The following is a 13,451-nucleotide window of genomic DNA, read 5'->3' on the forward strand; positions in this document are numbered from 1 at the left end:
TGTTAGCTATCCCAGAAGTATAATTAGCACCACTGCTGACATTAAAAGAGACAGCAGCCCTAGTTCCACAACTTGGACTATGGAAAGTGCCAATAGCTCAATGTCACATTTTTGTTTCAATAGAATTTTCATTGTAAGTTAGCTGGGAAACTTTTCCTTCTGGTACAGATCAGACAAGCAGAGAAGCTTTTTATGAAATCAAGCTACCAATAAAAGTGTAGCATTCTGAATATTTTTTCTCATTCTGACACATTAACTGTCAGGGGAACAGAATTAATTTGCCCAAAGGTGACATTGTCACATCTCATGTAAATGTTAAAAAAAGAATTATCTTGAAACTCCTCACTGATGGAGAAAGCCTTTCAGACAAGTTCAAAATCATGTCGTTCTCTCCAGATCAGGCCCTTTTATGATTCTACGCTACTGAAATTAATTAATCTAGCCACAGGCTACATGAGAGGGAAGCCACTTGCTGTCTTCAAATTGCTGTTCAGGCAGAAACACAATCTCCTCTGATGCTACTTCACAAAATAAAATAATGGCCTACTAGCTTGTCTCCAGGACTTAAGAGGTATGTCTACACTATATGGCTCCGTCGACGGAGCCATGTAGATTTGTTTATTGGGCAAAGAGAAATGAAGCAGCAATTTAAATAATCGCCACTTCATTTAAATGTAAATGGCTGCTGCGCTGAGCTGACAAACAGCTGGCCATGAGGAATCCCACTGATCAGCTGTTTGTTGGCTCAGCGCGGCAGCCATTTAAATTTAAATGAAGCGGCAATTATTTAAATCGCTGCTTCATTTCCCTTTGCCTACAACCCTAATCTACATGGCTCTGTTGATGGAGCCATGTAGTCTAGACATAACCAAGGATATGAAGTAATGCACCATACCATGACAATGACAGGAGTGTAGTAGGTGAGTTTATTTTAAATGAGTAGCTTTGTTTTGAGCTTCTAAAGTCACTAAGAAGCAGTGAATAAAATTGCAAAAAGATTATGTCCAGACTTAAAATATGGAAAGGGTTAATGGCCTTGAAAAGCTGTTCAGTGGCAAATGACACACAAGCACCAAAATCACAAGGAAATTGCAGGTGATGGGTAAGGCCTGGTCTACACTAGAAAATTAGGTTGGTTTAACTGCATCCACCAGAGGTGTGAAAAATCCACTCTCCTGAGCATCGCCGTTAGGTTGATTTAAGTCTCCGTGTAGATAGCACTAGGGAGATGGATTACCTTCCCCAACCAGAAACCCTTCTCCTTGGTGTAGGGAATGTCTACACTGAAGCCTTGCAGCAACACAGCAACATTTTAAGTGTGGACAAGCAAGACAAATAGAAAAAGAAAACAGAAATAGATGAGCCTATCTTTGAAAACCAGAAAAAAATAGAAGTTAGAAGTTTAGCTGATCTGCTGAGAGTATCAGGGAGACTCAAAAAAGGACAATAATAATAAAAAAAAGATCTGGTAGCACTTTATCCTGTACAGACTAATTCAGCAATTAAAGAAAAGGAAGTTGACAGACAAAATCAGATTTCTGGAGAAATTTATGGGATTTAAAGACATTTTAGTACATTTTTAATGAGGCAATTCATACATATTTCATACCTGTCAAACATTTCCTGGGGAATCGCCTGTTTTGTTTTGGGTTTTTTTTCAGATTCCGTCTTATTTTCCAGAGACTCCAAAGACCTTTACATCATGCCTCAAACTGAATGATGGGAAAACTTCAAAGATCCTTGCTCCAGCTTTTTAATAGGATTTCAAGCACCTGGGCATGAGTGAGCATGATGTTGTAATTGTAATAGACACACAAGTCTTTTTTTTATTCTTTAGTTCAGCCATCACCACTCAACACATTACATCAAGATACCATGCCACATTCTGCTCACAGACACAGACTCAGAAGTAGAGTGGTTAACAAGTCAGATTATTAAAGAACTAGACTGATCCCACAGTGCTGGGATTCTAGGCAACTAATTTGCTATTCTGTCCTGAATGTGGCTATCCAGTTACTTGGAACTGGTTTTTTTCCCCCTTTGACTTGATTTTGACCTTAAATCAGTCACTCCCCTCTCAATGACTCTGTTTTCCCTTCCACCATTTGTCTGTCTTGTCAAAGGGTATGTCTACACTGCACTGTTTTTCCAGGATAACAGCTGTTATTCCGGAAAAACAGTACTAGCATCCACACCATAATTGCATTTTGACCGAAAATCTAAATAACGGATGGCTTTTTCCGATGGCGGTAAACTTAATTCCATGAGGAATAAGGCCTTTTCCGAAAAAGCTTTTTGGAAGAGGGTATGTGTGGATGCAGAATAGGGAGTTTTGTCAAAAAAAGAGGCCTCCAGAAAATCCCACAGGTGCCCTGCTGGCCACTCATTGCAACCTTATAGTTCCTGTTCTCCTAGAGCTCTTAAAACTGCAGACACAGGGGATAGGGCTTGCGGCCCTCAGAGCCTCCAGTCGCAGTGCAATTCACAGTGCCTGATGTCTGGGCACCATGTCCCAGCCACAAGCCCCCCAAGAGCCCTCTTTCTGTCCCAGGGAACATGTACAGGGCCCCGAGGAGCCTGCCAGGGGCCACAAAAAGTGTGTACCATCCTGGTCTGGTGAGGAGATCCTGGCCCTCCTCGAGGTGTGGGGTGATGAGGAGAACCACCAGGATCTCTGCCCCAAGCAGTGCAACACCGATATCTATGGCCAGATGGCCAAGAACCTGGCCACAAAGGGCCACACCAGGAACCTGGTGCAGGTCTGGAGCAAAGTTAAGGAGCTCTGGCAGGCCTATTCCAGGATAAGGGGGTGCAGCTCAGGCTCCAGGGCAGGACCCCACTCCTGCCCCTATTTTGATGACCTGCACCACTTCCTGAGGGGCTGTGCAGTCCTTCTCTCCCGGTGGTGGACTTGGGGCTGGAGATGCCCATCGTCAGCCAACAGGTGGTCCCAGACCATGAGGAGGAGGAGGAGCAGCAGCAGCAGGAGGAACCAGTGAGCACAGTGACCACCATCACCCTGGAGCCGGTACCCCATGGCCTGGATGTGACCCAGGTATACTCCAAGGCCGGGGAGGGATCATCAGGTGAGTGCTCTTAGTTTTTCACACACACAGGGTGGGGGTGGCGGGCGCTAAGGGGCTAAGGTGCGATTGTCAGTTGGCCTTCTTGGCCTGGGCATCATTCTGCAGTCCATGTACGTGGATGCATTGCAGTGCCAGTCTGCACCACACAGCCTCAGGAGGCAGCACCAGAGCACCCCTGGGCTCCAATTGACTGTGGATTGCTGTTCCTAGCCAATGGGAGTGGTGGGAAATGGCGTGTACCAGGACACCACTTCCCTCAGCTCCCATTGGACAGAAATGGTGACCTGTGGCCAACAGAAGCTGTGATTGCCCATACCTGAGGTGACACAGGTAAATATAGTGATGGAGGCCCATTAGGGGCTAACCCTCATAGACCAGATAAAGCTCGCAGGACAGTATTTGCCTACTCCTCATATAGACCATAATGTCATTGGGCCAGTGACTGGCATTCATTGTGTGATTGTACAGTACAATGGAACTACAGTCTGAGTCTTACTGTAATACAAATAAATAATAAATAATAAATAAAATAATAAAATAATAATAATAATAAACAAACTCATCCAGAGCAAACTCTGAGTTTGAGTAGGTTATCAACCCATATCTACCCTTCTCCCAAAGCTGCTCTGTGTGGCTTGATGAAACCTATTCTGATGTGGCTGAGAGGGCTGTGGGATCCCTGGCATGGAGGTGCTGGAAGACTTGTGCATCACATAAATGATGAGCACTGAAGATAGTACAGGGAAGAATTGTGCAGGGGTACGGTTGGACATAGAGGGTGGAATAGCAGGGACTAAGGGACATGGATGGGAGATTAAATGAACCAGTGGAAGAGAAAGTGTGTGTGTGTGTGTGTGTGTGTGTGCGCGTGCGCGTGCATGCGTGCACACACTCATTTTCTAGGTACCAGAAAGATCAGGAGATAGAGTATGGGGAACTGGCAGAGATCACATTGGGATAAGTGTGGGAAAACGTGATTGTAAGCAATTAAAGTTTGCAATGTAGATAAAAGTCTCCCCTGGTTTCTCTCTCAATATTCACTAACCCCCATACCAGATACCTGCTGTGAATTTACTAAAAGCTTCAGGATAGGAGTTCTATGTTGCTGGGCCTCATAAGATTCGTAGGGACAGGGCCATTCTACCATTGACCATATACACCACCTTGGGTACGTCTAGACTACATGCCTCTGGCAACAGAAAATGAAGCAGCGATTTAAATAATCGCTGCTTCATTTACATTTAAATGGCTGCTGCGCTGAGCTAATCAGCTGTTTGTCTGGACGCTCCACGGTCAACATCAAAGGCATTTGTTGACCTCTCAGGTAAACCTCATCCCAGGAGGCATACCTGGGAGGTTGACAAATGCCTTTGATGTCGACTGCGGAGCGTCCAGACTATCACACTGAGCCGACAAACAGCTGATCAGCTCAGCGCGGCAGCCATTTACATTTAAATGAAGTGGCGATTATTTAAATTACTGCTTCATTTTCCTATGCCGGGTAGCCTAATCTACATGCCTCTGTCAGCAGAGGCATGTAGTCTAGACGTACCCCTTGATTTAAAACAGGGGTGGGGAATCTTTTTTGGGTCGGGAGCCAATGACCCACAGAAAAATCAGTCAGGAGCCATACACAAGTGAGAAGTGGGAAAAAAACCCTCATTGTGACCACTGACTGAGAAAACACTCCCCACATTCCCCTCATACACCAGAGCCTAGGGGCTTTGGTGCTTAGTAGATTTTGTGTGCCCCATCCCACAGCAAGGCAGCTGGAGGGGGGGAGCACCAGCACAGGCTCCCTAAAGCTGAGGGGGAGGGGGACCCTGAGCCTCAGGAGTAAAATCCAGGCAAGCCAAAGGCTTCATCTGGTCCCGGGGCCTGATGTTCCCCACCCCTGATTTAAAATGTTGGTGCACATTCAAAAGACAGGAAAGTCCCTAAATAAAACCAACACTTAAAACAAAACAGGTAAGTCTAAAAGCATAAGGTTACAAAATTCATCTAATCTCTCTCCTTCCCCCAAAATATTTCACTTCTTTACAAAATATCTGTATAAAAAACCCCTCCAAAAGTTGGAAAATTTGAAAATCAGCAGCTAAATAATTCTCCAGTATCCTCTACATTGGCTTATAATTCTTTAGCATTCTTCCCCTCCCCCTCTGACACAGGATGCACCACAGTATTCTCCCATATTCATTAGGTAGTGCTTTTGCTGGGGAAAAAGAAAACTTAAAAATTTCCTGCCCACCATTCTGAAGTAATAGAATTTTGCTAGGAGTTCGATGGGAGTAAGGAATTCAGAATAGGGCCTAAGGCCAGTGTAGCATAGATATGCCCTCCAAAAACTCTCTGGAAACTAGTTTAGGGAAACATGCTGTTTATAAGTTTCAACAATTTAAAGATTTGGTCAGTTTTCTCCAGGCAGGGAGTGATCTGCTGCCTTTATCCAGCTGGCATTTTTTATTAGGAAAGTAAATATAATTAACCTTAAAACACAAGGTTTGTTGCTCTAACTTCAGTAAATTTAATTTGTTCTCTTGTTGCTGTTCACACACAAATAACTAGATTAAAAAAAAGAATCAGACCCTGTGAAAGATATTGAGTTACCTTGGTGCTGTAACAGTGACACAACAAGATCAGGAGAAAGGTTTTATGAGACCTATTATATGCTAGCAGAGTGTCCCAAGGGAAGTAGTATAAATGCATCACTTTGCTAAATTCAAAGCACACTAGCAAATGTGTGTAGGGCACTATGTTATACTGCCTCTGGGGAATGCAGCAGATAATTCCAGGTCAAATGTCTATTATTCGTTATCAATGTTAATTAGATTTAACAAAGACATTTACTGCACATATGCACACCTACCTTAGGTTAGAAAATATACTTCTTCTAAAAGGATGGTCTATAGTCTCCGAAACAGCTTTCCCAGGGAAATGGTGAAAGAGTCATCCCCTCTGATATTTAAAACAAGATGAGGCATACACTAACACACCTCATCCACTATTTCAACTTTTTTTTAAAAAAGATGACCATGAATTCCTCTGTGACCTCATATAACCGTGTCCATGTACCTGTGTGTCATGGGAACTGGCATCTGCTGCCTCTGTTTCTATGACAATATTGCTGGAGGGATACCTAACAAGTTCTGCAGTGCTGCCACCAGCATTTCCTGAGGCAAGACTGCTGTAGTGAGGCATCAAAGGCTTTGCAGAAGATCTAAAAAAGTAATAACAGGTCTCACTGGTGCACTGGGCCTCAACCAGCCTTTCCCACACAAACTCAGCAAATTCCTCTTTGCTACAGTATCCTCAGTCTGAACAGGGCAAGGGTTTTGCTACCTTTGCCCATCAAAGCTCACTCAAAATGTTTTTCCCCAAATTCCCTCTGAGCCAGGCACTAATGACTACTTCTAATTAACCCCCCAGAATAAACCAATCAAATCTCTACAATGAATTGAATACTGCCCTACATTGGGGGCCTCAAGCCCCGCACTCACGGCAGCCCAGAGCCGGCGGGCTGCAGCTCGGGGCTGGGAGCAGCGGGCAACAGGGGATTTGAACCCCGTGCTCTCAGCTGCCCGGCGCCGGCGGGTGGCAGCACGGAGCCAGGAGCAGCGTGTGGCAAGGGACCCGAACCCCACACTTCCAGCTGCCTGGAGCCGGCGGACTGCTGCCGGGAGGCAGGAGCGACACCCAAGTGGGAGGGCAGCCGAAGCAATCCAGATTCTGGGTCATCACTCGGGATCATCTTCACTAGTCGTAAGGGTAACGTCAATGCTGCCTCTACCCCATGTCCTTCTCCGGGTGACCCTAGGACTACCCCCTTTACTGACCCAACTGGACTTTTCCAAAACATTCATAGTCCAAACAGATGCCTCAAATGTAGGAACAGGGGCCATGTTGGCCCAAGAGCAGGAAGATGGGGAACGACCAATTTTATATATAAGCCGCAAACTCCTACCTCGGGAACAGCAGTATTCCACCATATAGAAAGAAGCTCTAGCCATCAAGTGGGCAGTTGAATCCCTTCGATATTACCTCTTAGGTAACACCTTCCTCCTGATGGCAGATCATGCACCGTTGACATGGATGCATAACATGAGAGAGGCTAACCCCCGGATAACGAGGTGGTATCTCTTCTTACAACAGTATAAATTACAGATAGTGCACCAGGCAGGGTGGGCCCATGCCAACGTAGATTTCCTGTCCAGGTCTGCCGAGCAGGCAGAGGAAGGGCAAGGGAGTAAAAGACAAAGGGGGGCGGTGTGTGATGGGGGCCACAACCCCCGCACTCGCGGCAGCCCGGAGCTGGCGGGCGGCAGCACAGAGCTGGGAGTGGCATGTGGTGAGGGACCCGAACCCCACACTTGCAGCTCCCTGGAGCCAGCAGACTGCTGCCAGCAGGCAGGAGCGATGCCCAAGTGGGAGGGCAGCCGTGGAAAGTCAACGCAGGCGAAAGAGTCCCTGGCGGGGAACCGGCGGGCTATAGGACCTGGGGAGACTGGGTCGATGCAGACTCCGGCTGGGGGCGTGGGCCTCTAGAGTGGGATGGATAAAAAGGGTGAGAGAGAGGAGAGCAGGGGATGGTGTTTCTCTCAACCACCTGCAGGCCAATGCTAGACCGATGAGCCTGGGAGAGAGAGGGCAGGAGTCTCGGTGGGACTGTGGAGCCAGAGTAGCCCCAGAGCAGCCGGCCGGGGACAGGGGTGGCACCCTTCGCCGGGGGCCGGACACCGGCATGGAGACCAAACCTGGAGGAGCCAGACCAGGAACTATGGGTACAGACCCCGACAGGTCTACGGATTTAGACCGCGGGAGCAGTTAACAGGTGGACAGTGGCCGGGAAGGGGCTTTTGGGGGTAAATTTAGGGCAATCCTTGGTGCCTCCCCCACAATGCCCGGTTACATGCCCCCAAACAAAAATCAAACAACACCCCACTCCAATGGTAACTCTGTCTCCCTGCTTCTTCACAATGTCAATGGAGGGGATAGGCTTCTCTTCACTGCTATCAGTGACTAGCCTACTTACCAGACACCTGCTTCCCTGTTCACCTCCTCAGTCAAAGAATTGTACCATGATAAAAACTAAAGAAATGATATGTAGAGTTCCTATTGTGGACTGTGTTGAAATTAAGGACACTTCCACAAAGTAGGTTTTCATACATAAGTCCAGTGAACTAGTTTATTCAACATTAGTCTAGACAGTTGGCCTTTTGCTGTAGCTTTGTTACAATATACAGATTTCCCTCTCTTTCACACCCATCCAGAGTCCAGTGTTTTAACCCACCTTTTTTTCTATTTACTAAAAGGAACAATTCTCAAAGCGTGTGTGTGTATATACTGTATATATAATCCGATCTCTTGTTATATTTCATTGTTAGAGGGTTCCCTATTCATGTGCACACTTTAAATGTCCAATAATAATATGCTAAAAATACAAACAAAACAATACAGCATGAAGATAAATAAATACGAAACAATTACTACAATATATTGAAGTAGAAAATTTAAAAATGTATCCTTCATAACAAAGCCATTAGAAAAATAGTCTAAATAACTAAACCTATTGCCAATACAACTATGTTAAATTCAGGGTTGTCTGCAGTGTTACAGATAGGAATTAGATTAAAAAAAATAAATTAAGAAAAAAATTAAATTTAATTTAGAATTAAAAAAAACCTGTTAGGTCATTTATTCCACCACAAGAGACCAGTGCGGGATGGTTCTCTACAGTATATTCTCCAGAGCCTTGTTCGTGTATTTCTGAGTAATCCATGTGTTGATCCACTTTCCCAAAGGTTCTCAGGAATACAGAGAATCAGGGAAATAAATACAATCTGTAGCATTTCTAGCTTCCTGTAGTGGCATCAGAGGGAAGTATGGCTGAATAGATCAAAATCATTAAGGGCTAGCCCCAAGTTATTAGCAGCATGTAGTTATCTGGTCCCTAGTTGCCATATTTTTGGACAGTGTGCAAGGAGTAATTTGAGCCAATTCTACACTCTTTTTGTACCAGCTCAGCTTATAACAAGGAGCTGGAAGGACTCTATGCCGATGCTTTAATCATTTGCATCAGATGGGGATGTGAGGCTCCACAGAACATTTTACACTGTAACAGTAACCTGTATCAGAGTCTAAAGCCCCTTTAAAAAAGGGAAAGAGAATCCAGGGAACTAGAGACCGATCTGTCTCATCATAGTTCCTTGAAAAACAGTGGAACGGGTCCTTAAGGAACCCATTTTGAAACAGAAGATGATGATCAGGAACAGTCAACATGGATTCATCAAGGGCAAATCATGCCTGACTAACCTGATTGCCCTCTATGATAAGATGACCAGCTCTTTGGATATTGGGAAAGTGGCGGACATGATATACTTTGACTTCAGTTAAGCTTTTGATTTGCCAGTATTTGCCAGCAAGTTAAAGAAGTATGGATTTGGGGGAAGACTATACAAAAGAAGGATGCATACAGTGATCCTCAAGTCCTATGAAACAATGAGATCTCATATCTGAAGAAAGTGCATTAAAAGAAGTTGAGCTTTCATTACTCTAGTTACCTCCAGCAACTGCAGTATCTTCCTATCCACATAACAGAAAGCTGCATAATATATGAAAATAACAAGGAGTAATAAATTTAACATTTGTAATGGTGCCTACTATATCAGCATAAAACTGCGTCCATTTCATAGTGAAACATCGGTTATTACAAATCCTTGCCAAGCCTTTCAATTTCTTCAAGAAGGAAATCAACATCTAATTTTCTTGTAGCTGGGTTAGAAAAGACCATTCTGAAAAAATTCACTTTGTCCCCATGTGGCTGGTAGCTAACCATTGTTGTTCCTTCTTCTATCATCCGCACTTTAATTTTTGGTGCCACCTGTATACAAAAAATCAGCCATCATAATTATTTTCCTTTTACATTTGGATGAGGTCAACACTATAGGATTTTTTTTAAAAAAGCTACGCAAATTGCAAAGTACGTAGCTTTTTCCAATTGCTTTTCAGGAAGAGGCTTTCCCACCATTTAGCCCTGTCTAGATGGGACCAAATGGTGGAAATGCCTCCTCTTTCAGAGAAGCCCTTATTCCTTGTAGAACGAGGTATATAGGGTTCTCTGAAAGAGCGTATTTGCTCTTCCACAAAAAGAAGCAGAAGAGGAAAAGCGTTCCTTGGACATGGCGGAGTTTTTCTGGGATATCTCTGGTATCCCAGAAAACCACCGCAGTGTAGATGTACCCTTGGAAACTGTGCCCCCTACTCATTCCAACCAGCCTTTGCAAGTCACAGTATAACAAAAAAGCTACCATGATTCAAGCTTCATAAGACTTGTTATTGACATAAGTGAGAGTTCTACTTGAGTAAGACAATAGGATTTGTCCTTCTGTTTTTAATTTCAGCATAAGATATGATGTTGATGTTACAAATCCTAAAGTCCTCACACTGCTTTTACTCACTCCCTACACAGACAAAACTCTCTAATTTCAGTGACAACAGTCCTGTAAAGTTTTAATCATGCTAGTTCATTTGTTATCCCTAATGCTGTGCTCTTAAAATTTTAGGTGCTTCTTTTCTATGACATGTAAACTTTGGTTGGTAATATATCCAAAATAATAAATGAACAAAAATTTTAATTGGCACACAAACATATCTCATTTTGTAGATTTAGAACTTGTTTGATTTGTGGATAATATCAAGATTTTCAGCACGCAAATGGTGGGAACCCAAAATCAGAGATTAGATTGCTTTATGTTTTTATTAAGAGTTTTTTTGATGGTAGATTGTATATTTCCAGACTGAAAACATTCAGAGCCCTCCCATAGGGATTGAAAATGTTTGTGAATTAATAGTCAATTAATAAAATTTGAAAAGTGGAATTTGGTATAGAAATAACCCTTGCTGAGGAAATACACAATCTTGTTTCCGATGACGGCTTGATTTGACCAAGATATGAGCATTTTAAAATCATGAAGTGATTGTGCATAGTTGATTTTTCTTTCCCTTTTAAGTACTCACCTGGATCATGTTGCCCTATGTATCTAGGTGAGGTAAGGTTAGCTTTGGTATCGTTAAACAGCATAAAATAGGTTCTACAACTACTGCTTCAACTCCTGTGAATTCTGTAAGGTGGGCATTGTGAGGAGGGCTGATTGTATAGATTACCCAGGTCTAGTCAAAGTGAACAAGTTATTCAATTAATGTAGCCCCTTTCTCTACTTAAAGGAGGAACTTAACCAAGATTTTCAAGAGTGATAAGTCACATAAGTGCTTTAGAACCCTCCCTTTGAGGGTTTCAAGTGGGACACCACAATATTTAGGTCCACTAGATTATTAGGCATTTAAAAATCTTAACTTTCTATTTTTGCATATTTGGAATTATCTGATGAATGATTTGTGCAGACACATTTTCAAATTGAGGAGCCTTTCAAAAGTATTCACTATGACTATTGATTTAGATTCCATAATTTCATATCAGTGCTCTATCACTGGTCACTTAAGTCTCATGTAATTGTTCAGATTTAGTTATTTCAAAATGCAGAAAGAACATTTAAGAGGATTGCAGACACACTTGGAACAAGGGTCTGTAATCATTCCTGTGAATGGAAAGTCACTCCTACAAATGTTCAGAGAAAACAAAACTGATCACAAACACATCTGAATCAAGGGTCAGAATTTTTAAGAACCTGCTGTGTTCTAATTCTGATACCAAGTCCATTGCATTACATTTTTTCTTCCTTGAACAATATACAAATTTTAAGATTTGAGTCTTGATTGAACAAGGAGGTTGTATGAAAATATGGAATTTATGAAGCTTGAGAACCACCATCAGAGTCCATATTAGTCACGATATCCTCTGAATGTCAATAGTAGAAATCTTACCTGATGAAGTAATTTTTCTCGTTCTGGCCCATTTGGTATTCTTCTAAGACTTGGTGGAATGTACCAGAAACACACATTGGTGAGTTCAGGCTTTAAAACAAAGACATTTATTTCTCAGTAAACAATAATAATTATTCTGTTAGGGGGTCTGAAATCAGCTAGCATTTACCACCAATAGTATCTAAATGGAATAGGCATAAGTGCACTAAACATCACTCTAATACTTCTAAGTCACTTTTGAAAATCCTACCATTTACTTTTAAGTCATTTCCTCAACGCTGGCCCAGGTTGATAATTATCACAAACAATGTTACCTTTGTGATGATTGTTTATTAGTCAATGTAATATAATTTAGGGCTCAGTTCTGCAAGGTGTTGAGCACTCTGGCCTTGCTCTAGTGGAGCACTATTTCATGCGCTTAATAATAAGCACTTGAATAGTACTATGACTAAGTTTAGTGTTGCCATTTCCATGATTTTTCATGAGAGCTAGTGGATTTTGATGGGGGCTGGAGATCATATCACAATGGCATGAGAAGTCCAGCTCCCTCATGCAATTAAGTGCCCTGGAAGCCAGCATTTTCTCCCTCATAGGAAAGGAGAGGAGAGAGCAAAAAGCTCAGCAGACCCGTGTGGCTCCATTCTCTCTTCCCCGCTCCCTTTCCATATATAATGGAGCAGGATGGGGAATCTGCTCTTTCCCTTTCCCCCTGCATTATGTGGCCTGCATTATGGGGAAAGAGGGGTGAAGATCTCTCAGAAATGCATTCACCCATCCCAAGGCTGGAAAGGGGGAGAATCCTGCTGCAAGGGGGGCAGGGGATAGGCAGATGTATGGGTAAGAACTCTTGAGCAAGAGCTAAAATCATCTTAGCCATTTTGGAGAATGGGCAACACTGATTGGTCACATATCTGGTGAGTGAGCTAGAGTAAATCAAGAGTCAAGAAGCAGACAAATCACCAGTGGGGGAAAAAAACCTGTTCAGTCAACTCAGCCACAAATTGTACAACCAGCTCTATTCTGCACCTTGCAGAATAAAGCCCTTAATTGCCCAGTTCACTGTTTACAACCATCCATATTGTTACGTAACAAAACCATCATCTAACTTCAGTTTGCCATCTTTGTAATCCAGAAGATTTGGATGAATACCGAGGATTTAAAACACTCTTTTCATTCAATAAATTGATTCTGTGGTTAGACTCATTTAATAGAATTATAGAATATGGGAAAGAACCTTGAGAGGTCATGAAATCCAGTCCTTTCACTAATGGCAGGACCAAACACCATCTAGACCATCCCTGACAAAGGGTTTGTATAACCAGTTGTGAATCTCATTAGAGATTTTTATAACTCCCTAGGCAATTTATTTCAGTGCTTACCCACCCTGTCAGTTAGCAAGTTTTCCTTTGAGTAGGTCTACACAGCATCTATTTCAAATGTCAAAATAATGCCGAACTGGAGGACTTCTTACTCCAATTCTTGTAACCC

At 43.0% G+C, this 13,451-nt stretch overlaps 1 protein-coding gene across 1 annotated transcript in view; it reads right to left on the minus strand.

The window, feature by feature from the left end:
• Positions 1–7,980: 7,980 nt before the first annotated feature.
• LOC102444510 (glutamate decarboxylase 1-like) overlaps positions 7,981–13,451 on the minus strand; it is a 107,450-nt gene continuing 101,979 nt past the window's right edge. Inside the window, exons 15-16 of the mRNA XM_075921405.2 lie at positions 11,964–12,053; positions 7,981–9,963 (exon numbers count right to left, since the gene is read on the minus strand). Coding sequence (XP_075777520.1) covers positions 9,790–9,963; positions 11,964–12,053 — 264 coding nt within the window. The 3' untranslated portion in view covers positions 7,981–9,789. The remainder of the gene's footprint in view (positions 9,964–11,963; positions 12,054–13,451) is intronic.

The sequence above is a fragment of the Pelodiscus sinensis genome, chromosome 2 (assembly GCF_052426305.1).
Source record: "Pelodiscus sinensis isolate ZL-2025 chromosome 2, ASM5242630v1, whole genome shotgun sequence".
Lineage (NCBI taxonomy): Eukaryota > Metazoa > Chordata > Testudines > Trionychidae > Pelodiscus > Pelodiscus sinensis.